The sequence below is a fragment of the Trichomycterus rosablanca genome, chromosome 3, assembly GCF_030014385.1.
Source record: "Trichomycterus rosablanca isolate fTriRos1 chromosome 3, fTriRos1.hap1, whole genome shotgun sequence".
Classification (NCBI taxonomy): Eukaryota; Metazoa; Chordata; class Actinopteri; order Siluriformes; family Trichomycteridae; genus Trichomycterus; species Trichomycterus rosablanca.
In genome coordinates, this window is record NC_085990.1 from 28,183,749 (window position 1) to 28,209,923 (window position 26,175).

General features: G+C 38.6%; 1 protein-coding gene across 1 annotated transcript; it reads right to left on the reverse strand.

Moving 5' to 3' along the window:
* Window positions 1-309: 309 nt before the first annotated feature.
* Window positions 310-25,933, reverse strand: si:ch73-206p6.1 (phospholipid scramblase 2). The gene is made up of 7 exons (XM_062992026.1): window positions 25,858-25,933; window positions 16,325-16,400; window positions 16,157-16,199; window positions 14,968-15,188; window positions 7,458-7,619; window positions 1,961-2,119; window positions 310-1,290 (listed from the first exon to the last, which is right to left on the reverse strand). The coding sequence occupies exons 2-7, from the start codon at window positions 16,394-16,396 to the stop codon at window positions 1,261-1,263; spliced, it is 687 nt and encodes a 228-aa protein (XP_062848096.1). The 5' UTR covers window positions 16,397-16,400; window positions 25,858-25,933; the 3' UTR covers window positions 310-1,260.
* Between the last annotated feature and the right edge of the window lie 242 nt (window positions 25,934-26,175).

The following is a 26,175-nucleotide window of genomic DNA, read 5'->3' on the forward strand; positions in this document are numbered from 1 at the left end:
GAGTAAAACTAAAGGGAAAATGTATGAATAAGTCTGAATTAGATCTGCTTTTTTTTTTGCATTTTTCTAACTCCAACAGTGTTCTAAATACCCCCCCCCCCGCCCCAATACTTGTTCAAATTTCTCTTTATTCATTCAAATTATGTAACTGTGTTGCCATAGGTTCAATTATAGTCACTTAGTTGATCACACCTAGAAGCACTTTAGAGCTGTCAACCATCTACTTTTTTTAAAGTAGTGAAAAAACAAAATAGGACAATCCAGGCAGACAAGGAGAAAGAAAACTTCTTACAGACAGTAACGACAACCTTCTTAAAGTTGAAAATAAATTACTTTTTAATAAAAATGACCAGTCGAGCAAGTACTGTATATTTTGTGTATCACTGTAAATCCACGGGCACAACCAGCATCCACTAAACTACAGCTGCACACAGAAACTGTCTATGGCGGTTTATAAAGTGCAAGCGTTAGTCGTGTGCATGCATACCAAGTCCCATAAATTATTTTGATCATAGCCATGAAAATAATAAAAAAAAAAAAAAAAAAAAGCATGAGCACTGGATATGCATCTCTCACAGACTGTTGCTGCCCTCTACTGCAAACATTTGGTACTGTTATGAAGATGTTCATGTGGTTTTTCTGTAAAAGTGGTTGATGAGATCAGTTTGTAAAATTAGTTAAAAACAGTAGTGACAATTATTAATAATAAAAAAACAAAAGCAACACACAAGACATGAACTAAATAAGTTAGCAGTGCAGTAAGAATTTCAAACATTCTCAATTTTATACAAGCCAGTGGTTTTACAATGACTCAATGGTTTTACAATGTATTTTCCGTGACTGCACTCTTATTCAAATGTAATGTAAATGCTTACATTAACCTATGCAAAATGTATTTACATGTTACAAACCACTATGTAATTTTGGTCATTTCAACATAATAGCAAATATATAAGTAACATTCAAAACATAATATCAGGTTTTCCATCTTAAGTGTCATTCACTGATTTTCTGTGGAGCAGAAGCACAAACCAGTATCATTAAACCTTTAAACAATGCACATACATGTTTGGGCTGTTTCTGGTTTCGGGGTCTCCAGCTTCAGTGGTGCACTAGAGGCTGAACCCTCATCCTGAACTTCATTTTATGTATAAGGAGAACAATGGCTTAATTAATATCATTTTACCCAGTTAGTCAAAATTCTTTTTTTTTTTTTTTTTCCTCCACCTGAGGCACTTCCTTTCTTGCTGTGCACAACAGTTAGTTGTCCGTCTCATAGAACATGAAGTCCTGTAAAGAAATGAGACAAATACATGTCAAAAATGCATTGTGATTTTCTAATGAACAAATAAATAAACAAATAAATATACAATTACTGAGGAAACCATTAGGGTAAAGTAGATGATCAGTGATGGTGACCCTAAGATGCTATTTTTCTGTAACTCTCCAAGTCCCCAAAACTATTATCAAATGCCACCCTCAAGCCAAAAGAGGTGGGTTTGGCATAACCATAAGGGTGTCTACAATGAAAAGAACCTGATGCCCACTGATCAGTCAAGGGATGGTTATGTGATAATGTGGGGATGTTTTTCCTCCAAAGGTCCTGGGAACCTCATAACCGTACATGTCACCATGAAGTGTTATCGATGGACCGTCCAGCAGGACAATGATCTAAAAGTTATGTCTAGATCTACACAAAAATGGTTTATTGAACACAAAGTTAATCGTCTGCCATGGCCATCTCAGTCCCATAATCTAAATCTGTAGAAAACATGTGGGGTGAGCTAAACAGGAGTGTGCCACGGATGACTGGGGACCCTGGGCAATTCACCAAAATGTAACTTTCTCTACACTTCTTTACCTTTTTTTAAGAAAAGCATTTGTGAACTTCCAAGAAGACCAGATTCAAAAAGCACTAAATAAACTAATAAACTATGCATAAAAATGAAAATGCACTTACAATAAGAAAGCAGAGGCCGATCATAACTGCTTTCATTCGAACATCAAGGTCCATGGGAAATTGGATTCCAAAGTTGTCAGTGTCAGTGAAGATCTCTCTGAGCAGACCTGTCCACTGTTTACTGATCCTCCCGATGCTCACTTCATCCATGGTCAAAATCTGTAAGAGAACAAGTGACTTATTATGAAGTGGTTAATCAACTAGATGTCCCAATGCCAGAGTTAAATCAGGCATATTCCTCTGCGCCACGTGGGCACCCCAGCTATAAGTCTTCTTTGATGCATTTCTACAAGGTTTGCACAACTTGATCTGTACCATGCAGCATCTATATACTGCTGTCTTTAGGTCTCAAGGTCTTGGCTTGGTCACTCAATGACATTTTAAGATTTGGCTTTATCCTTCAGGTCAGTGTTGAAGGTGAACCATCACAGTCTGTGCTTGTTTGTGCTCAGCCTTGTGCTCTGTGTTTATTGAGTCATCTTTTCATCCTGTGGTTCTTCGTAATCCCTGAACAGGACTTAAAAATTCAACACTTTGAAGGAACTTACTCTTACCTCCCTGACCAGACTGTTTTAGCCCAAAAGCCCAGTTTGTCCGGACTGCCAAATCTAGGAAAGTTCAAGGTTGTGCAAAGCTTCTTCCACTTCACTTTTCATTTTTAGGCCACTGTGGTACTGGAAACACTCAAAGTCTAATATATTGTTTTTAGGGCTGTAAAAAAATTAATCAAGATTAAAAAATTTTAATCAAACAAATTTCATTGGGCTGTTTGTGCCACGTAAATATGTGTCTCTGTGGTAATTTGTGCTGCTTTAACGCAGCAACATTGTGTTTATACTGTAGCGATAACACGGGCATGACAGGTGTCGTGAGTTACAAATTACTCGAGCTGCTGCTGCTACATATTGCGAAATATCGGGTATTTTAAATATTAATTTTCAAAAAGCGTGAGAAATTCATGACATGAACTTAACCACTCACCTCACTGCCCCCCCCATTGGCTGCACTCGCCAGGTCGTTATTATTATATTACAATATTTTCGTTAAGTAAAATTAAAATAACTAAAACTGTGCATTAAAAATACCAGAGGCAGTAATTTGGACTTAAAGTGTAACTGAGTGAGTACTTTAAATTCATTCTGATCAGCTATCAGCGTATGCAATTTGTTGAGGGGGCCCAAAAAATTTTTTGCACTGGGGCCCATGAGCTCCTAGTTACGCCACTGGTGTTGCATCTAGAAATGGTTCATATTATGAGCGCCTGTTCTCAGTGGCAGGGTTATGAACAGGAAAAGATCCTCACTTTTGTCAGATAATGTGAACAGACTCATTTTAAATAACTGACTGAAAGATGGGTAGCTGTTAACAACTCTATATAGGCATTGGCTGGCTGTCTAAAAATAATTTAGATTTCATAATTTTATCATAAATGAATGAATGTTCTTATTGGCAAACATGTTCTTGCAATAAAAAGGTGAATAACTGTTCAAATTCTGCTTAGTTATTAGTTTGCGATTAATTGCGATTAATTTGGTTCTTTAATCAAGATTAATCTCGATTAAAAATTGTAATCGTGTGACAGTCCTAATTGTTTTATATCTTTTTCCTGGTTTATGCCTTGCAATAATTTGATTATCAATTAAATAAATGTTAAACAGAACTAACAAATCACAGATTCCTCTTTTTATTGCATTTTCCAAAATGTGCAAATTTCTGAAAATGGTGTTTGTATGGCAATGGCTATTTAGTAACAATTGTGCCTTTAGGGGTCAGAGATATATTAATTGTGAGGCTGATGGTGATTCCTTGTAGTTCATGTTTTGAATGCAGCAAATATGATCAGACCAAAGACTTGAATGACTTGGATTAGGGCCAAATCATTATGGCCAGACAACTGGGTTTAAGTATCCCCAAAATGAGGTGATTTTCCATCTGGCTTTCCCTCCATTTGACAAGGCCAATTGTGTTTTTAAAACCCCTTGCCAGGTCGACACATTGCTGGTGCACCAGCTGTTTGTTGAACTTTTTCCCTGTGAAATGTCTGTGACCAATAGTACAGCTGCGTCAGTGTACTGACTGTATCTGTGCTGCACATTGATGCAACGTTGATTAGAAATTGTGTATTTGTGTGTTTATGTTTATTTGTGTAGTGTATGAAATCTCAGCTGGTACAGTTTTATTAATGAAAATCTGGCAACATGGTTTACAGTCATTCAGATAAAACTGATATACCACTAGGGCAGTGGAAGCCTGATGGTTAAGGTACTGGATTAGTGATCAGAGAGTTGTTGGGTGTAGACCCAGCATCGACAGGATGCCACTCTTGGGCCCTTAAGCAAGACCCTTAACCTTCACAATAATACACTATATGACCAGAAGTATTCGGACACCTGATCATGAGCTTGTTGGACATCAAATTTCAAATACAAATGGTATTACAACAGAATGACCTCTATGTGATTTTCTCATTTATAACTGCTTCTCTCACTTTAAAGTATGTCTGTGGGAATTTGTGCCCATTTAGTCAAAAGAGCATTTGTATGGCTGGGCACTAATGTTGATCAAGAAAGCCTTAATTGTTGTTCCAGTACATTTCAAAGCTGTTCAGTGGGGCTGAGTTCAGGGCTCTGTGTAGACCAAATGAGTTTGTTTAAACCAAGCTTCGCTTTATGTCTCAATAAAAAAACAAAAACGCTTTGTGCACAGAGGTTCAGTCAGGCTAGAACAGGACAGGTCCTTCCATAAACTGTTACTACAAAGTTAAAAGCATACAATTTCATTTATATAACTAATTTATTACAAATTGAAAAAAAAAGTGCCCCAATACTTTTGTCCATATAGTCCAAATTGGTTTGGACAAAATGCCTTTAATGTAATTTTTTTTGTGTGTTTTTTGTATGCATAATTTTCCATTCAAACCCAGGTGGATTTGAGCCTTTACCCTGTCTGCATGAAGTTGCTGACAAGCATTTTGCACTCATGATGAATCTCTGGATACTAAAGGCAGCCTGATAATCAATCCCAGACTTAGCAATTACTGCTGATAACCTTGTGTTTAAATCCAGTACCAGCCTAGAATCCAGACATACAATATGTCTGAGTCTAATCTTCATCTCCAACCAGCTATTACCACCTGCAACCTTCTTGTACATGACTATTAAGATTATGATGATAATCTGTTGGGTTTGTCCCGACTGCTGTTTGTTTATTATACTCTCCATAAGCTTTTAACCCTCCAGACATAGCCAATCAGGTCTAAGTAGATGCTACACAGTCGATAGCATAGCTAAAATTTGAATCTAGGTCTCAGCGGTAGTAGACTAGTGTAACAAACCAGGTGCCACCTGAGCGCCTTGATCTCATATTCTTATTTAGATTTGTGTCTTTTTTGGTTGAAAAGGCATGAATATCGGGTCAAGGATCTTGCATGTTCTCCCTGTGTCTATGTGAGCTTCCTCTGAGAGTTCCAGTTTCCTCAAACAGTCCAAAGACATGTAAGTGAAATTAACTGGAGATACAAAATTGCCTGTGATAGTGTTTGACACTGACCTTGAACTGATGAATATATTTTATAACCTGTATACGTATACCTGTCCTATCATGATGTTAATCCAAACAAACAAATAAACGATTTGTCTGTAGTACCATACTGTTAAACCTCATCAATCAGATTTACACATTTCTTACACAGGTTAGTTAGTAAGATAATGTACTGCATGGGACTGAAGCTAGTCTTACATTTACATAAGGTATAAAAAACACCATGGCATCATTTAATCTAATTATTTATTTATTGATAACTGAGCATTTACTGATGAACTATAATTAGTCTATGTTATATATATATATATATATATATATATATATATATATTAATGTGTAATCTAAAAAAAATAAAGAAGTAGGGTAATGAATAATCTAAGAAACTTTATTCTTACATCATAGACTTTGCTGCAGGGGGGGCGCATGTCCAAAAAGGTTGAAAACCCCTGCTCCAGATCACACCTGGGCATTGTACGACCCACGGGCCACACATGCAATACAACAGGATTGTTTTTATTTTGAAGAGACAGCTATTTTTCAATTTATGTGTATCCAACCTCACTGTAATGCTTTGGCAAACAAGTGACTACAACTAATAGAGACGATGAAGTTTTGACAAAACGTGAACTTCTAAGCATGTATTTACTGAAGTCAGATATAAAGCTGTTTAAAGATCATTACGGTACTAAACACAGAGAAATACAAGAACTTGAATGAGGCGGATCGCTCATATCTGAAGCTTCGTTAGCTAAACTGCAAAAGCAACAAGGTACTTTTTTTTATAAGTTTTACACATCCAGGACTGGAGCAGTCAAGATCAGCTTTGTGATTTCCAAAAATAATATCCAACAATAATAAAAAACAGACTGAAAAACAGCAAATTAGGTAATTAGACTTATTAGAAATAACAATAGCACTCTCTCTAAAAACACTAAACCTGCACATTTCACAACGGTTTTCATGAAGGTTAATTAAAGAGTGAAATAATGCTGATATTTTTACTCTGCCTGCTTCTCATTTGCATTGCCTGATTGGGGCAAGATGTAGTAATCAAAAGGTCACTGGTTCAAACCCCACCACTGCCAGGTTGCTGCTGTTGGACCCTAGAGCAAGACCCTTAACCCTCAATTGCTTAGACTGTATACTGTAACTGTACTGTAAGTCATTTTGGATAAAGGCGTCTTCAAAATGCAGAAAATGTAAATGTAACATCTACTCTTAACAGTAATACCTTATCAGAACTGTACAAATGACTGCATTTTATAAAGGGATACAACTAATATTCAGCAGAATTAGGTTCACCCTATTGGTCCGGCCCTCCACAACACTTAAATTTTCTGAATTTAGCAGACGCTTTTATCCAAAGCGACTTACAATTATGACTGAACCGGTTTTGAGCAATTGAGGGTTAAGGGCCTTGCTCAGGGGCCCAACAGTGGCAACTTGGTGGTGGTGAGGCTTGAACCGGCAACCTTTTGATTACTAGTCCAGTACCTTAACCACTGAGCTATCACTGCCCACAACAGTCCCATTTTTTTATGTTGCCCCTTGGAAAATTTAATTGCCCATCTGTGCTCTACTGCTCTTACTGTGTCCTAATATGCAACTTTAAAATGTTCCCTGTACAGAAAGCAGTTTTCCATGAGTCCACAATCTAACAGAATGTGAATTGGTGGCTCTAAACTGAAAATATAAATATTGCCCTGTGATATGATTGTTGCCCTTTGATAGGATGTGTTAGGATGCAGCTGATTTATAGATGAATAGACAAATGATAAAATACACAAAACTGTGATTGTAACCCTATTTTAACTTTGTTTTGGGAGCAGGAACAGTGTTCTCTAGTTTGTAGCACAACATTGTGTATCTGCTAATCTCATCAGTTCTTTGAGGCCTTGAACACTGAGTATATTCCCATAATTTCAGATTTACAGTGATGGTATCTGGGCATTACCTCAAAGTCGACATCTGGGAGGCAGCTCCAGCCACAGAAGGGACCCTGCAGTTTCAGGACAGGTTGCTTATGCTCATTATAGATGGTGAATTTGGGGAGGAAAGGGTGCCACTCCTGAAGCACAAAGCCCACAATGTTCCCTGGAGGAGACTGCACCTCCAGCTGAGATCATGCACAGAAACAGACAAAAAATGAGACATAAGGACAGGATTGATGTTAAACTGGAAGGCTGCTTGGAAACTTGGATTCACCGGTGGCCTGGATTTCCACCGAGCAAAAGCACAGCCTGCCAAAACAATGCTGAGTGTTCGTGTACTTGCTGCGCCAGGAACATCAGCACTGACATATGAACAGCTGGAGTCAAAAGCTTACATACATTTGTAAGAAACTGCACATGGTATCACTGTATTGGAATTCACAAGATATATACAGCAACCTAGAATAAACTGGTGAATGGACAGAGATGGCAGAAATACGCAAGTACTTCACTCAAGTAAAAGTCCTACTAATCTGGTTAAAAATATTTAGGTATAAGGTAAAGTATGGCTTACATATTTTACTCAAGTATAAGTTTTAAAGTACAAGCTACTAAATGTGCTTAAATTGAAATAGTAAAAGAGTATTTTTTTAAGAAGCCTCTAAATTTTTAAAACAGAATGTCTTTTATTGAGGGCAAGCGGTACACATCAGTGACACTGACGGTGCATAATGGTTTGTACCACAATTGCATAAATTATTTACACAAAACATACAAACGACATTACCAACTTTAGCTAACAACAGCAAAAAAAACTGATTTTTTAAATAATTCCCTCAAGTAAAGTCATTTTTTGGTCGAGATTGGTCGAGATTATCCAATGTCAGATGCAAATGCAGAAATGTATTTAAATATTGCTATATATATATGTATATGTATATATATATATATATATATATATATATGTATATATATCAGGGCTCTAGACTAACTTTTTGCACTGGTTGCACTGGTGCGCCTAACTTTTTTTCTTAGGTGCACCAGCACAAAAGTTAGGTGCACCCAAATTTTCGACCGCATCGCATTTAACACCGCAGTTTTACAGGTTCACTTTTTTTTTTTTAAATCACTGTCCACACAGGCAATATTGACTTGTAAATAACTAACAATCTGGTCAACATGGCCTTGTCTGATGATCTGTTTGCTACTGCCTGCCACTGAAAGGCAGTGGGGAGAGGGGACACTTGGGCAGTGCATTTATCACGGCATGTAATGTGTTTTATAGATGCATTGGGCTTTTTCAGCCTTTCAATTCGAAATGTATTAGAACCAGTCGGCCATGGTCTTCCCATGCTCTTTACAGTTAATATACTGTAGTAATTATACAGTTAATACAGTTAATTATAGTATTATAGACTAATTATAGCACACTTATAAAAATTATAAAAATAATAATAGAGTAAATGTGTATGTATGTGTGTATATCTATTTATGTGTGTGTGTATATTTAAAATTATATGTATATGTTTGTGTGTGTGTGTGTGTGTATGGGGCTCTAGAGTGTTAGAGTGTAATCTTAAATGCAGTGCATTATATTATCGGCTTTACTGTATCTTTTACACAGATAAATTTTTAAAACAGAATGTCTTTTATTGAGGGCAAGCGGTACACATCAGTGACACTGACGGTGCATAATGGTTTGTACCACAATTGCATAAATTATTTACACAAAACATACAAACGACATTACCAACTTTAGCTAACAACAGCAAAAAAAACAGATTTTTTAAATAATTCCCTCAAGTAAAGTCATGGATAAGTTTTTATTTCCGATGCACTGCTTTTCCGCCAGATTACCACTAGTAGCGCTTTTCCACCAAAAGAACCCTGGTTCTTGAACCGATTCTGTTCGGGTCTCTTCGAACCTTGGTGTTTTGTAGAGAACCGATGCACATTTCCACCAGTTTTTGAGAACCAAGCATGCGTCATGAATGGTGGGCATTACACAACGAAAGTAAAAGAGTAGTAACATGATGGCGGAGCGTGTAGGTTACCTGAGAGCATTTGCTTTTGTTACAGATGTTCGTTTTTATGCAGAAAGCATCGCTCAACTATTGGTGATAAGAAGACGTAGATGTGTTTGTCGACATTGTTGCTTTCTTTAGTGCGTTCACGTTCTTCGCTCTTACTGCAACCCTCGGCGCAAATAGCTGATTTGCTCAGCGCTTGGCTTGAGCGGTGCAGTAAAACATTACTAAAGTTCCAGGTCAAGAACATGCATTTGTGTGAAATAATAATCAAACCCAGTATAAAATACAATACATGTATCTGTGTTTAGCTGTATTTACTTCACGTGTGGTGTTTATGCAGCTCGGGGTTCTGAATCTACTTCTCGGGAGAGTCGAAAAAGCTTAATGTAAAAAAAGTGTAACAAGGCTGAATGTATTAAAAGTACTACACAGGAACACTACATTTCTCTCCATTATTACTGGTTATAAGTGCTCTGTACCGCCCAAATTCATCACTCGTTGTTTTAGTACAATAAGCCACATTACACTTTATTTTTCACGTTAAACGTTGTTCATAGTTTCTGGGTCGCTTTTACCACGTCATATCACACGGTTTTTGAAGTGCTTTGAAAATATCAGCGGCAAACTGGATCAAAATTTAATCAGGTGAACTTTAAAAGATAAAAATGCCACGTCAAGCTCCATAGAAAACAACGCAGCAGCGGTTTACCAGCTTCTCATGTGAAAGCACACTCTACACTTTGACACGCCCACAGATGACGTCATGGTTCGTGCTGAAAAACCAAGTTTTCTGTGGTGCCAGATTAGAACGCTAGTTCGCTGTCTGGAACCTCTTGTTTCGCTGGAAACATGCGGTTCAAAATCAAGTTCGCAAACTGGAACGGAGCCGGTTCCGTGTCGGTGGAAAAGGGGTATAGGAGTAAGCTGTGAAAGCAGCCAATCACAGTTTTACCCTTTCCCCTCCCCTTTTTTTATTAAACTCAAAATTGTGTGAACTTATGTTCTCAAAGGTTCTTGTATGTATCAATAAATACTCTTTACTTCTTTACTGAGACCTTTAGCTGTAGATTTTCATTTAGTTCTACAGATATCATCATTAATTTTGGAGGGCATTTTGGATGTATTGATTTGGTTCATTTGCACCCTTACAGGTAAAGGTCAAGCAGAAGTGAAAGGCAAAATTATTCTGCCTGGCCGATTAACATGATGAGAGATCTGGCCTATTAGTGGTCTCTTCCAGGGTGACAGTGCCCCATCCTCAGAGCCTGAAGAATCACAGAATGGTTTGAACAGTATAAAAATAAACAATAATATGTTATATCCTTCGTAGTCTAGATTTAATTAAAATAAACAAATATCATATGTTTAAAATGGCCTTGAACAGTACTAAGGAAAAATATGTTAACATACTGCTGTTCCATCTCTTCAGGACAGTTTCAGACACTTGAATCTATGCCATGGCACATCAAAGCTCCCTCTATATACATACAAGTAATAAAATAAAATTATATTCTGCCTCCACTCCCCCACTATTCGTCAAAAGCCTGTTTCTGGAGTCCATAATGTCCTTATGTTGCCTTTTAGAGGAGCTACAAGGCTCAAGTTACAGATACAAAAAAATATAAAACGTCGAGCAAAAAAGATTGTGGTCTCGGAATGCACATACCAGCTAAGACAGAAGCTATTACACGGAAAATAGCTCTATTAAAACTCATTTTATCCAGTAAGGAATAATTACCGTTCTTCTTTGTTCTTTTCCATTTAAATTCAGAAAATTATCATTAACTTTACAAACCAGACAATGCCAGATTTAGTTTGTGATGGCTAAATTTAGTTACTTATATTTAGTTATAATTTAAAACCAATTCTGTTTAGAGCATACACTAAAAATAAATAAATAATAATAAAAAAATAAGTTGGCCCATTGCTAACCACAATGAGTACTTCGACAGATATACACAGCCCCACAGTGGATTGCCATCCAAAACTGGACCAGCAAACCGCAATCCTGACCAGGATTAAAGCAATGGTAAAAAGGAATTAAATAAAAACACTCATGCAAATTGTAAATAACTATAAAAATAAGAAAAGTGCATCAGAAGAATGCTAACAATCTCATGAGGGAAGATGATGACCACTGAGCATGTTTAGTTCCAAAAGGTACAGTACTTTGGGCATGTGATGAGGCACCCACATGACAACATTATATGCAGTATTAGAGCAGGACTTGTGAAAGGACTCTGGATAAGCCGGATTGACATCATGACATGGATTGAATTTTCAGAGGCTAATCTACTACGAGCAACATGAGATAGAGGGCACCACAGAAGGCTGACCCATTGCAAAACAATGACGATGGGTGTCTTGAAGTGAGTTAAAATAATTTCACACAAGTAGCAAAGTGAATACATTGTCAGCCTTTAATTCTTAGGAATTAAAGGCTGATTGTCAGGAGGAATTAGCCAAAAATAAACCACAATGATAATTGTACAGTGTAAGGGGTCGGTCCTCTGTCCATGCCGCCGGTCACCAGCAGGGGGCCTGGGTGGAGAAGAGAGCAGCTGGGAGCAGCTCTCAGAACTCCAGTTCCCAGAAGCCCTAGCACTGATTACTGCTGATCAGACACACCTGCAGGGCTCTGCATAAAAAGCTCACAGAAAGCATGGCTCAGTGCTGCAGGTGAAAAGAAAAGAAAGCTACAACAAACAAGTAAAAGAAAAGAGAGAAAATGAACAGAAAAATAAATACACAGAAAGAAAATCTGTGTGAAAGGTGTGAGCTGAACTTAAACTTAGAGTTTATTTCTGAAAAAAAAAAAAATTTAGTTAAAGGAGTGTTTTCAGCCCTAAGGCTGAGGATAATTTTGTGTTAGACTTTATCTGATTACTATTGTCTCCCTTTGTTTGAGCACGCCATTTTCAGCGTCTCCTTTGTTTGCCGTTCCCGCCTTTTTTACTACCACATTTTTGAGTTCTTTTTTCCATGTGCTTCTCCACTCCTCCTATAGTGGTTATTCCTACAATTCGGTGCCTTTTGTGTACTGAGTACTGATCATTGTATGTATTAAGTACATTTTAAACAATACAATTTCTAAACATCTTATTAAAAAAATTAACACTTTCAAATACTAAACACAATCCCCCCCCAAATAAAATGACTGTATACATACTGTTTTTAGCTCTTAGACAGCAGGTTTCCCCATGTCCCCAGTGTTGTACATTCTGATTTAGTGATTGATATATGTGGTTTAATCATGAATATTTCAGTCTTTCAATACTGTTTAAAAGGTTTACTTAAGTCCCTCTAAACCTTGGATTTTATTTCTTTATGAGTTTAATTTTTTTGCTGATTATAAGGGTTTTTCACACATCCCTCAAGTTGCTGTCCACCCTGTTATTTCTTACTTAAAATGCAGAGCTGTTTAACATACTGACATCATTTCCTGAAGCTCACATGATCTTTTTGAAGAGAAAACAACTGTCATTTTAATGTTGTTTTTTTCCACATTTTATCCTAAAAGTCTTATATGGTCAACCATAAAATGTCCAGCCTGTTATGGGATATATGAGAAAAAGCAATATGATTTTGATCATTTTAAAAATAATCATGCCGCTCAGGTGGCACAGCAGTAAAAACATACGCTGCAACCAGAGCTGGGATCTCGAATACATCGTATCGAATCTCGGCTCTGCCTTGCCGGCTGAGGCTGAGCGGTCACATGAACAACGATTGGCCTGTTGTTAAGATGGACGGGACTGAGACAGATATGGGTCTCTCTCTGTCAGAATGGTGCAATTACGACCTCTGCTGGCTGATTAGAAACGCCTACACAGAGATGAGGAAAGAGTGCTCTTAGGGTGTGTCTCTCCGTACACAACGCTAGGTGGCACAACACTCGTCAATGTGTGGGTGATAAGATGCATATGGTTCGCTGCCCACATGTCGGAGGGGGCGTGGGTTAGCTTCGATCTCCTCGGTCAGAGCAGGGATCGGCATAGGCGGAGAGGAAGCATGACGTAATTGGGCAATTGGATGCACTAAAGGGGGAAAACAATGGGAGAAAATGCATTAAGAAAATAATACTAAAAAGCAGAGAATTCTTTGTCTGAATTCACTTTTATGCTAGCATGGTTTTGCTCACTCGCTAGCTAATGGTTAATTTTATGTCAGAATGTCCACCCTGTTACGGTCCATCCTGTTACAACCTAATACGTAACAGGGTGGACGTCACAGTGTAAATGAGGTGCATGTGTAATTTAGCTTGACCAATATTAGTTTGGAAAAGTATAACATGTCCTTTTCATAATAAAACATGAAAATGAATGACCCATAGAGCAGTGAGGAGTCTGAATCCGGCCTCAAGCCCTCACAACTGTGAACACACAAACATCTCCACACCTCACACATAGTTTCCTTTGTTATATTAATTCACATTCACTGTTTAACCTAAGGTAAATCAACCAGGAGCTCTGCTCTTGGGTCCACCATCCCGTAACATACAGTAGGCTAAATTCATATCATATGAGTTATAGTGGTCAGTGACTTACAACATAGTATGATTTTTATTCATTTGTCTTTGTCAGGACAAAGTGTAAGGGCACATTCACATGAGAAGCGGCAAAACCTCTTTTGCGCTGACTGTTCTATTGTTTTCTATAGAGTGTGGCATTGCCATTTAGCTTGCCGCTGCGCTTCTCTCTGTGCTATTTTGCAGAATTGCACTAGCGATTTTTGCTCTTGATGTGCCGCTCAATGTTCACCTGATTAAACTTTGCCCCAGTTTGCCACTGACATTTTCAAAGCGCCTCCAATGAGACGAAGTGTTTGATATGACGCGGTAAAAACAACTCGTAAGAACAATGCTTCACTTGAACTTAATGTTACTAATTGTGTTAAAACAACGACTGAAGAATTGCATTATTGGAGAAAACCATTAATAATTAAGAGATGTTTTGTGTTCCTGTGTCGTTCACAGTGGTTAAGGTACTGGACTAGTAACCAGAAGCTCGCTGGTTCAAGCCCCACCACTGCCAGGTTGCTGCTGTTGGGCCCTTGAGCAAGGCCCTTAACCCCTTAATTGCTCAGACTGTATACTGTAACTGTAACGTAAGTCGCTTTGGATAAAGGCGTCTGCTAAATGCTGAAAATGTAAATGTAACGATAAGCCTTTTAGACTCTCTTGGAAAAGCTGATTCTCACAATTTCTCAGCACCCCGAGCTAGAACACAATTTTAAAAGTGAACACAGATGTATGTGGACGCTTTCAGAGTGAATTTGAGGGGTATGCCACACAAATGCAGATTCCTCTCATATTCACACTTTGGTGATCTTCTAATGTGAATGCACCCTTAGCCTTGTGGCCAAACTAGATAAGTAAATTGACACCAACAATGTCTTAACTTAATTCATTTTAAATACGATGTACATTGTTCAAGTGTGTGTTGTTTGGCTCAATTTACATTTAACATTAGCACTGGATGTTGGTATATCTTGGTGCACTCACCTCCTGCAGACAGCATGGGAAGAAACAGGACTGGCACTTGAGGGGTCTTGTGACTGTGATCACTTCCTGGCCATAATTATCGAGGATGCGGATGGTGAAAGAGCGTAACGGGCCACAGCACTGTCGTGTTAAACAGTCATTCTCCTCCACTGCGTAAAAGACGTTCTGCCCCATCGAATTTCTCATCTCATATTTGTTATTGCTCTCGAAGCCAACCAGTGCTACCAAGAGAGAGTCACATAAAGTGTTTGTTAGCTTAAATGGGTACCTTGTTGCAGGGTTATTAAAATAAAACTCTTGCATTGCTCTCATTATTAGCATTTTGCTCCTGAAATTGCATAAGAAAATTAGATTTATTGAACAAGAAGTAATGTAGTAGATGCCATGCCTTACTGCAGAAATATAAGGGGACAATGGGACCTCAAGTTTTAAAGGGAGTATCCTGGGCCGCACAGTGGTAAAATACGCTAGCACACCAGAGCTGGGATTTCGAATATGGCTGTTGTTCATAGTGTGGGACAAGTCGGACCAGGGTTCCTCATAACTGGTGCAATTACAACCTCTGCTAGCTAATTGATGGTGCCTGCGCAGATTTGAGAAATAATGCTGATCAGGGTGTGGCTCTCCATGCACAAGGCTGATCCGCATATGAACTCGCCTCGTGTAGGTGAAAAGATGCAGACGGTACTGCACACGTGTCGGAGGGGGCGTGTATCAGTTGCGAGGCTCCTCAGTCAGCAGTGGAGGGTTGTATCAGTAGAGGTGAAGCGTAACACAATCAGGGTAATTGGATACGACTAGATTCAGGGAGAAAGGGGGGGGGGGGGTCATTAATGAAGGATACTGGAACTGGGTTCCAGATTATGCTAGATGGTGCAAAAATAAAGCATTTTGACTAAAATCACCCAGGCTGGGTTCGGCATAAGCGGTTATAAACAACAAAATCTCCACAGAGTACAGTAAAGGATCTGTACTGTTTTGGGGCTGGTCTACATTACAGAATCGTATCATTATGTACCAGGAGATTTATTTGTTCACTTATTTTCATTGCTGTTCAGGGGCATGGTATGTCCGGCACCACCTGAAACCACTCAGTAATAATACACCTATTATGAAGCACCTGTCATCTCACTTCCCTTAACCCTAAGCTTATTATATAAAAGAATAAATAAAACCTGGAATCTCTTACCTTCTACAAGCTCTACCTTCTGTTTAATCAGCAGCTGATCGATCTGGATTAACAAGAAGAAAATACAACTTGAATACAGCTAGAAAAAGGTCATTTTTTACACATTCTAACAATTTTAACCCTGGATAATGCATATTCACTCGCTATGAGCTAATAGGCATGTCATACCTGTGTGAGGTACTCAAGCCCAGGGGGGTAGGCAGGCAGCCCAGGGTTGGGCACCATGTACATATGCTCCATGTTTCTGCGGAGGAGAAAAAAAAGCATTTTAGCACTTTGGAGCTTTGGCGACATCTGCTGGTGCAGAACCACAAACACAGGACTGTGCAAGTGAATCATTTTAAGATTTCCAATCAAAACACTGAACACAGATCGAGATTATCCAATGTCAGATGCAAATGCAGAAATGTATTTAAATATTGCTATATATATATATATATATATATACAGTGAAGCCCGAAATTATTCATACCCCTGGCAAATTTTGACTTAAAGTTACTTTTATTCAACCAGCAATTTTTTTTTTGACCAGAAATGACACAGGTGTCTTCCAGAAGATAATAAGACGATGTACAAGAGGCATCATTATGGAAAAAAATATTTCCCAGCTTTTATTTACATTTGAACAAAAAGTGGCATGTCCAAAATTATTCATACCCTTTGCAAACTGTCACAGTCTATGGAAAAATCCAAAGTTCTATACCATTCCAAATAGTCCAAGCTGTTCTAAAGCATCCTAATTACCCTGATTCATTGGGAACAGCTGTTTTAATCAACTCAACAGGTGAAAAACAGCAACTCTCTGCAGTTGGTTTGTGGACAGTCATGGCTAAGACAAAGGAGCTCACTAAGGACCTGCGGCTGTGCATTGTGGCAGCTCACAAGTCAGGAAAGGGCTATAAGGCCATATCTAAATGTTTTCAAGTTCCAGTGGCTACAGTGCAAAGTATTATTAAAAAATACAAGACATTCCGCACTGTGGAAAATCTCAGAGGACGTGGTCGGAAGCCAAAAGTGACACCTGTGCTGGCCAGGAGGATAGTGAGAGAGGTGAAAAAGAATCCAAGGATCACCACCAAGGCCATCCTGGTGAATCTGGGCTCTGCTGGTGGCAGCGTCTCAAGGCAGACAGTCCAACGGACACTGCACACTGCTGGGTTCCACGGACGCAGACCAAGGAGGACGCCACTTCTCCAGAAAAGGCACACAAAAGCTCGCTTGGCCTTTGCAAATGCTCATCTGGACAAAGAAGAAGACTTCTGGTCTTCTGTTTTATGGTCAGATGAAACAAAAATTGAATTGTTTGGCCACAATGATGTATCCTTCATTTGGCGTAAAAAAGGAGAAGCCTTCAACCCTAAGAACACCATCCCCACTGTCAAACATGGTGGTGGGAACCTAATGATTTGGGGGTGTTTTTCAGCCAATGGACCAGGGAACCTAATCACAGTAAACGGCATCATGAAAAAAGATCAATACATCAAGATTCTCAACAACAACATCAGGCAGTCTGCAGAGAAACTTGGCCTTGGGCACCAGTGGACATTTCAGCACGACAACGACCCAAAACACACAGCAAAAGTGGTGAAGAAATGGTTAGCGGACAAAAACATTAACATTTTGCAGTGGCCCAGCCAGAGTCCTGACTTGAATCCAATTGAGAATCTGTGGAGGGAGCTAAAGATCAGGGTGATGGCAAGGAGACCCTCCAACCTGAAAGAGTTGGAGCTCATCGCTAAAGATGAATGGGCAAAAATACCAGTGGAGACATGCAAAAAGCTGGTCAGCAATTATAGGAAGCGTTTGATTGCTGTAATAGCCAATAAAGGCTTTTCTATTAATTATTGAGAAGGGTATGAATAATTTTGGACATGCCACTTTTTGTTCAAATGTAAATAAAAGCTGAGAAATATTTTTTTCCATAATGATGCCTCTTGTACATCGTCTTATTATCTTCTGGGAGACGGCTGTGTCATTTCCGGTCCAAAAAAAAAAATTGCTGGTTGAATAAAAGTAACTTTAAGTCAAAATTTGCCAGGGGTATGAATAATTTCGGGCTTCACTGTATATATATATATATATATATATATATATATATATATATATATATATATATATATATATATATATATATATATATATATATATATATATATATATATATATATATATATATATATATATATATATATATATATATATATATATATATATATATATATATATATATATATATATATATATATATATATATATAAAGGGTGTCCCAAAATTCACGCAAGAAGTAATTTTGATAGAGAACACAGGTTTTTAATTAAAATTTTAATTGATTCATAAAGTATACAGTATAGGGTTATGTATGGAATAGCATATCGGGTAAATGGCCTCCATGGCTTTGCTGGCACATACGCACTCTTTTGTCGAAATTTTCCATGACCGTTTTGCATAAATGTTGCTGAATTTCGTTGATACAGCGCTCAATTTCCTCCTTCAAGGCGTGGGTGGTCGTGGGCTTGATGGCATAAACCTTAGACTTAAAAAAAACCCAAAGAAAAAAGTGCAACGGCGTTAAATCGCATGATCTGGGCGGCCAATTCTGATCACCAAAATGGGAAATTACACGACAAGGAAATGACTCATGCAGTAATTGAATTATTTCTCGGGCTGTATGGCATGTGGCACCGTCTTGTTGAAACCACATGTCGTCCACATCCATATCTTGCAATTTAGGCACAAAAAGCTGGATTATCATGTCGTGATAGCGAGCACCATTCTGTTATTGCCTGACCAGCCGCATTTTCTAATGAAGAATGGTCCAAATTCAAATCTTGCGTGAATTTTGGGACACCATATATATATATATATATTAGGGCTGTCAAACGATTAAAAATTTTAATCGCGATTAATCTCAGAATTTCATATAGTTAATCGCGATTAATCACATTAAAAAAAATCTGTGTAAATGTTATAGAAAACAAGGTTTTTTAAGTGAAATGTTACAATTAAAATGGTGAACACATTTTATGCTAAATGTACTGATGTTAAAAACTGCTGGGACAAGAGAAAACTGTAAGGGAGTTTTATTCACTCACATACTAGGCAGTAATACTATCCAGCAGAGACCCTTGACTTCGTATATACAGTGTATCACAAAAGTGAGTACACCCCTCACATTTCTGCAAATATTTTATTATATCTTTTCATGGGACAACACTATAGAACTAAAACTTGGATATAACTTAGAGTAGTCAGTGTACAACTTGTATAGCAGTGTAGATTTACTGTCTTCTGAAAATAACTCAACACACAGCCATTAATGTCTAAATGGCTGGCAACATAAGTGAGTACACCCCACAGTGAACATGTCCAAATTGTGCCCAAAGTGTCAATATTTTGTGTGACCACCATTATTATCCAGCACTGCCTTAACCCTCCTGGGCATGGAATTCACCAGAGCTGCACAGGTTGCTACTGGAATCCTCTTCCACTCCTCCATGATGACATCACGGAGCTGGTGGATGTTAGACACCTTGAACTTCTCCACCTTCCACTTGAGGATGCGCCACAGGTGCTCAATTGGGTTTAGTCCATCACCTTTACCTTCAGCTTCCTCAGCAAGGCAGTTGTCATCTTGGAGGTTGTGTTTGGGGTCGTTATCCTGTTGGAAAACTGCCATGAGGCCCAGTTTTCGAAGGGAGGGGATCATGCTCTGTTTCAGAATGTCACAGTACATGTTGGAATTCATGTTTCCCTCAATGAACTGCAGCTCCCCAGTGCCAGCAACACTCATGCAGCCCAAGACCATGATGCTACCACCACCATGCTTGACTGTAGGCAAGATACAGTTGTCTTGGTACTTCTCACCAGGGCGCCGCCACACATGCTGGACACCATCTGAGCCAAACAAGTTTATCTTGGTCTCGTCAGACCACAGGGCATTCCAGTAATCCATGTTCTTGGACTGCTTGTCTTCAGCAAACTGTTTGCGGGCTTTCTTGTGTGTCAGCTTCCTTCTGGGATGACGACCATGCAAACCGAGTTGATGCAGTGTGCGGCGTATGGTCTGAGCACTGACAGGCTGACTCAACTTCTTTGGTCGACCCTGGCGAGGCCTGTTCCGAGTGGAACCTGTCCTGGAAAACCGCTGTATGACCTTGGCCACCATGCTGTAGCTCAGTTTCAGGGTGTTAGCAATCTTCTTATAGCCCAGGCCATCTTTGTGGAGAGCAACAATTCTATTTCTCACATCCTCAGAGAGTTCTTTGCCATGAGGTGCCATGTTGAATATCCAGTGGCCAGTATGAGAGAATTGTACCCAAAACACCAAATTTAACAGCCCTGCTCCCCATTTACACCTGGGACCTTGACACATGACACCAGGGAGGGACAACGACACATTTGGGCACAATTTGGACATGTTCACTGTGGGGTGTACTCACTTATGTTGCCAGCTATTTAGACATTAATGGCTGTGTGTTGAGTTATTTTCAGAAGACAGTAAATCTACACTGCTATACAAGCTGTACACTGACTACTCTAAGTTATATCCAAGTTTCATGTCTATAGTGTTGTCCCATGAAAAGATATAATGAAATATTTGCAGAAATGTGAGGGGTGTACTCACTTTTGTGATACACTGTATGTCAGATGCGCAGTTATTGTAACAGACTTTTCTGTGGTTGTATCGTGACAATGGTTTGATGGACGTTTCTACACGAAGTGAGTGTGTTTTGACTAGGGATGCATCGATACCATTTTTTCCCAACCAGTACAAGTACATGTGTTTTTGTACTCGCCGATACCGATACTGATACCTATTTAGAATGATGCAATCTGGAGCATTATGGAATAGTGTAGTTTTTAGTGTAAAATAGTGCAGTGGAACAGTTGCTTGGGTTGCCATCACTAATTGTAAAAAAAACAACCACCGCACAGACATCATTGAGAAAGCTTCTGACAAGCTAACGTAAACGTTCATTAATAAACGCACGTAATTAACGTTGTGCACATCATACATGCGATGCGATTCTGCTGATTGAAATATTTACTTTAAAAAGATAATACAGTCCGATCCCATCTGAGCCGATTCTATCAGCACATACATTCGTGGTTCACCTCGGTAAATCGTAAACGACTCTTGAGTCGGCTCCCGCTCTGTGGTAATAACCAGTATAATTAAGCCTGAGCTTTATCAGGTAAGCGAGTCACACAAAATGTTCTGTAGTAGTTGGTGTTTATTTACAACCGCAACATTCATTATAACAGTAAACACGGAGAGATGACTGAGAAAAGAAACTTACGCTGCGCTTACAATGAATCGATTCCTGAATCACTTGTTTCGACACTGAACAGAGTATTGAACACACACACGTCCTATAACAGCGGTCGCTGCTTTTGTAACCGGTTATCTTCACTGTGAGCTCTATTTTGAAGGTTTTTTTTTGTCAAACGGAACTAAATAACATTAAATGTGCGTGTATGCGTGGTCAGTGAGAATAATTTTCTCCCGTGGGTGAAAATGAATTGCTTTAGTTTTAGAAGTGAAAAAATCTCGTAATGTCGTAATGTAATTTGCGTTAACGGCACTATTTTTTTTAATCGCCTTAAATTGAGATCGCATTAATGCGTTATTATCGCGTTAACTTCGACAGCCCTAATATATATATATATATATATACAGTGTATCACAAAAGTGAGTACACCCCTCACATTTCTGCAGATATTTAAGTATATCTTTTCATGGGACAACACTGACAAAATGACACTTTGACACAATGAAAAGTAGTCTGTGTGCAGCTTATATAACAGTGTAAATTTATTCTTCCCTCAAAATAACTCAATATACAGCCATTAATGTCTAAACCACCGGCAACAAAAGTGAGTACACCCCTAAGAGACTACACCCCTAAATGTCCAAATTGAGCACTGCTTGTCATTTTCCCTCCAAAATTTCATGTGATTTGTTAGTGTTACTAGGTCTCAGGTGTTCATAGGGAGCAGGTGTGTTCAATTTAGGAGTACAGCTCTCACACTCTCTCATACTGGTCACTGAAAGTTCCAACATGGCACCTCATGGCAAAGAACTCTCTGAGGATCTTAAAAGACGAATTGTTGCGCTACATGAAGATGGCCAAGTCTACAAGAAGATTGCCAACACCCTGAAACTGAGCTGCAGCACAGTGGCCAAGATCATCCAGCGTTTTAAAAGAGCAGGGTCCACTCAGAACAGACCTCGCGTTGGTCGTCCAAAGAAGCTGAGTGCACGTGCTCAGCGTCACATCCAACTGCTGTCTTTGAAAGATAGGCGCAGGAGTGCTGTCAGCATTGCTGCAGAGATTGAAAAGGCGGGGGGTCAGCCTGTCAGTGCTCAGACCATACGCCGCACACTACATCAAATTGGTCTGCATGGCTGTCACCCCAGAAGGAAGCCTCTTCTGAAGTCTCTACACAAGAAAGCCCGCAAACAGTTTGCTGAAGACATGTCAACAAAGGACATGGATTACTGGAACCATGTCCTATGGTCTGATGAGACCAAGATTAATTTGTTTGGTTCAGATGGTCTCAAGCATGTGTGGCGGCAATCAGGTGAGGAGTACAAAGATAAGTGTGTCATGCCTACAGTCAAGCATGGTGGTGGGAATGCCATGGTCTGGGGCTGCATGAGTGCAGCAGGTGTTGGGGAGTTACATTTCATTGAGGGACACATGAACTCCAATATGTACTGTGAAATACTGAAGCAGAGCATGATCCCCTCCCTCCGGAAACTGGGTCGCAGGGCAGTGTTCCAGCATGATAATGACCCCAAACACACCTCTAAGACGACCACTGCTTTATTGAAGAGGCTGAGGGTAAAGGTGATGGACTGGCCAAGCATGTCTCCAGACCTAAACCCAATAGAACATCTTTGGGGCATCCTCAAGCGGAAGGTGGAGGAGCGCAAAGTCTCGAATATCCGCCAGCTCCGTGATGTCGTCATGGAGGAGTGGAAAAGCATTCCAGTGGCAACCTGTGAAGCTCTGGTAAACTCCATGCCCAGGAGAGTTAAGGCAGTTCTGGGAAATAATGGTGGCCACACAAAATATTGACACTTCAGGAACTTTCACTAAGGGGTGTACTCACTTTTGTTGCCGGTGGTTTAGACATTAATGGCTGTATATTGAGTTATTTTGAGGGAAGAATAAATTTACAATGTTATTTAAGCTGCACACAGACTACTTTTCATTGTGTCAAAGTGTCATTTTGTCAGTGTTGTCCCATGAAAAGATATACTTAAATATCTGCAGAAATGTGAGGGGTGTACTCACTTTTGTGATACACTGTATATATATATATATATTTATATGTCTATATGTATATATGTATATATATATATATATATATGTATATATGTATATATATATATATATATATATATATATATATATATATATATATATATATATATATATATATATATATATATATATATGTATATATATATATATATATATATATTTTTTTTTTTTTATTTTTTTTTTTTAAGCAATATATATATTGCTTAAACCATGTAAGACTGCCTAATCTTTTTGCATTTGACCAATATACTGTACTCAATACTCCATAGTATTATTATTGGGTATTAGTTTTAACCATATGTTAATAATAATATATAATAATATATAATAATATATAATAATAATAATAATAATAATAAACTAAGAGATGATGTAAATAATTGTATTTAATTTTCCCATGTTATGCTTGATGCCCATCCTGATGCAACCCTCCTTATTTTTATTCGGGTTTGGGACCAGCACTGAGAGCTTACTGAAAATTCAGCAAGGTGTAGGGCAATGTCTCAATCAGCTGCACTGACAGACTTGGGGAGGATCTCCCAATGCAAAAATGCATCTATAAAGTGTCCTCTAGAGTGGCAAATACAAGACAAATTGCTCTACTTGCTACTTTTCACATAGGAAAAAAATTATAGAGTGCATCTACAGTGAAGACTATATGATATATGGGGCCTTTAAAATAGAATAAACCTAAATAATAAAAAATAAATAAAGTGTGCCTTTCTTGCAACAAATTATGATGATCTGCCATCTACAGCAATAATGTTTTATTCATTTTAAAGGGACGTCCAGTTCTTAAGTGTTGTCACTGTTGTGTCATTTTATTCTCTGTCTTTACTATGCTCCATGGTGTATGGGGTTAATCAGTCACGTTAATTGATGGCAGGTGTCACTGACTACAAGTTAACATGAGTTTGAATGTGATTTCATTCCTACCTACAAGACTGAACAAAATATAGGTCACATGGGTGGAAATCAATATGAAATTAGTGTACATGGTAATTGTACACTATTTTGTACAATTGTGTAATTGGTGTACATCACAAAAACCTGACATTTTAACATGGTGGTGTGGACATTTTCACATCCACTGCATAAACACAAAAAATAATTCTGCTATGACTCCACCACCCAGCATCTCCCTTCCTTGACTACTAAGCTCCAAAGTCATCTGTGTTTTACTTTGGAGGTGTTTGTGAACTAAATATAAACGGAGAAATATAAAGGTTTATTTTTTTCATGTGTAATATTTTTATAATGTAATGTTAATCTTATTAAAGAATAAGGACAAAATTATACACGTTGCATCATATTTTTGTGGCGCACTGTTTACTTTTTTGCTTCTTGCCCTTTAAACAGCCCGCCACCGATCACCACACTCCACCCTACACAGTGTGCTTAGAATAGTAGCCTCGCTCTTGGTCGAAATCCAATTTAGGACACAATTTCTATAAATAACGGTCCCTGGAACACAACAGCTGTCTTCTGTGCTGATGAACTCTTTCCCCATTTAATTTTACTCCCAGGGCGGCACGTACGGTGGCTGGGTGGGTAGCACTGTCGCCTCACAGCAAGAAAGTCATGGGTTCGATCTCCAGGTGGGACTGTATGTGTCCTTTCTGTGTGGAGTTTGCATGTTCTCCACGTGTCCGCGTGGGTGTCCTCCCACAGTCGAAAAACATACAAGTGAGTAAATCGTTTCTATTATGAATGTAACCAAAGTGTAAAACATGACGTTAAAATCCAAATAAATAAATAATAAATAATTCTACTCCCCGCCCCCATTCGGTGCCTAAGCATTAGTGTTGTGATTGATCAATTGTACAGATCTTATAAATAAATACACAAACAAGGGAATTGCTAAGGAAATTTAACACGTGAATGGGGAATGTTCTAGAATTCACCAGAATATTGTAGATTTTGGGGGGATAAAGGCAACACCGCGCTACTTTTACACCGTGTGGGCGCCTCCGAGAGAAATAACGCACCATATTATACACTACACATTTAAGGCGGATCTACGGAAGAGCAATGGCAACCTAGAGGATTTCTAGAGACTATACGCTTTCTTATTTATAGACTAATTATATCAATGTTGATAGATACTAAAAAATCATTCTTGACATGCATATAGAGAAATCCTTCCCACAATGACATTACTCTATGTTCTGTTAAGAAGAGCTCAGAATAAACAAGTGCGTTCTGTTTACCGTTTATTATAGGACTTACAACCCCCCAACACACGTTAACTCAACAATCACATGTTTAAAACAACAACCACATGTTTTATTCTATCATGTCATGTTAAATCAATGATATTACTATAATGATCGTGATGAATAAAATCCAACATAAATCCAGCATTACCTTATTTAAAGAAAGCGAGGTAGATCAAGTGCGCTCAAGCTCCATAACAAACTGCGCATCTGATTGGCTGCTCCCGTTTCTCCTCTCTATTCAACCCAATCAGATGCGCAGACCGCTACGGAAGCCGCTTGCGAGACAGGAGCTGCTGCGCTATAGAGCGAGATTTTTGAGCGGCACCCACTCACTCACTGTTCACATTTATTCCTTACGACGGCGTATTAGGGCCACTTTAAAGAAAAATATTTTTTTAAGTTTCGATTTTGAGAATAAAGTCAAAATATTATGAGAATAAAGTCGAAATAATTACGAGATTAAAGT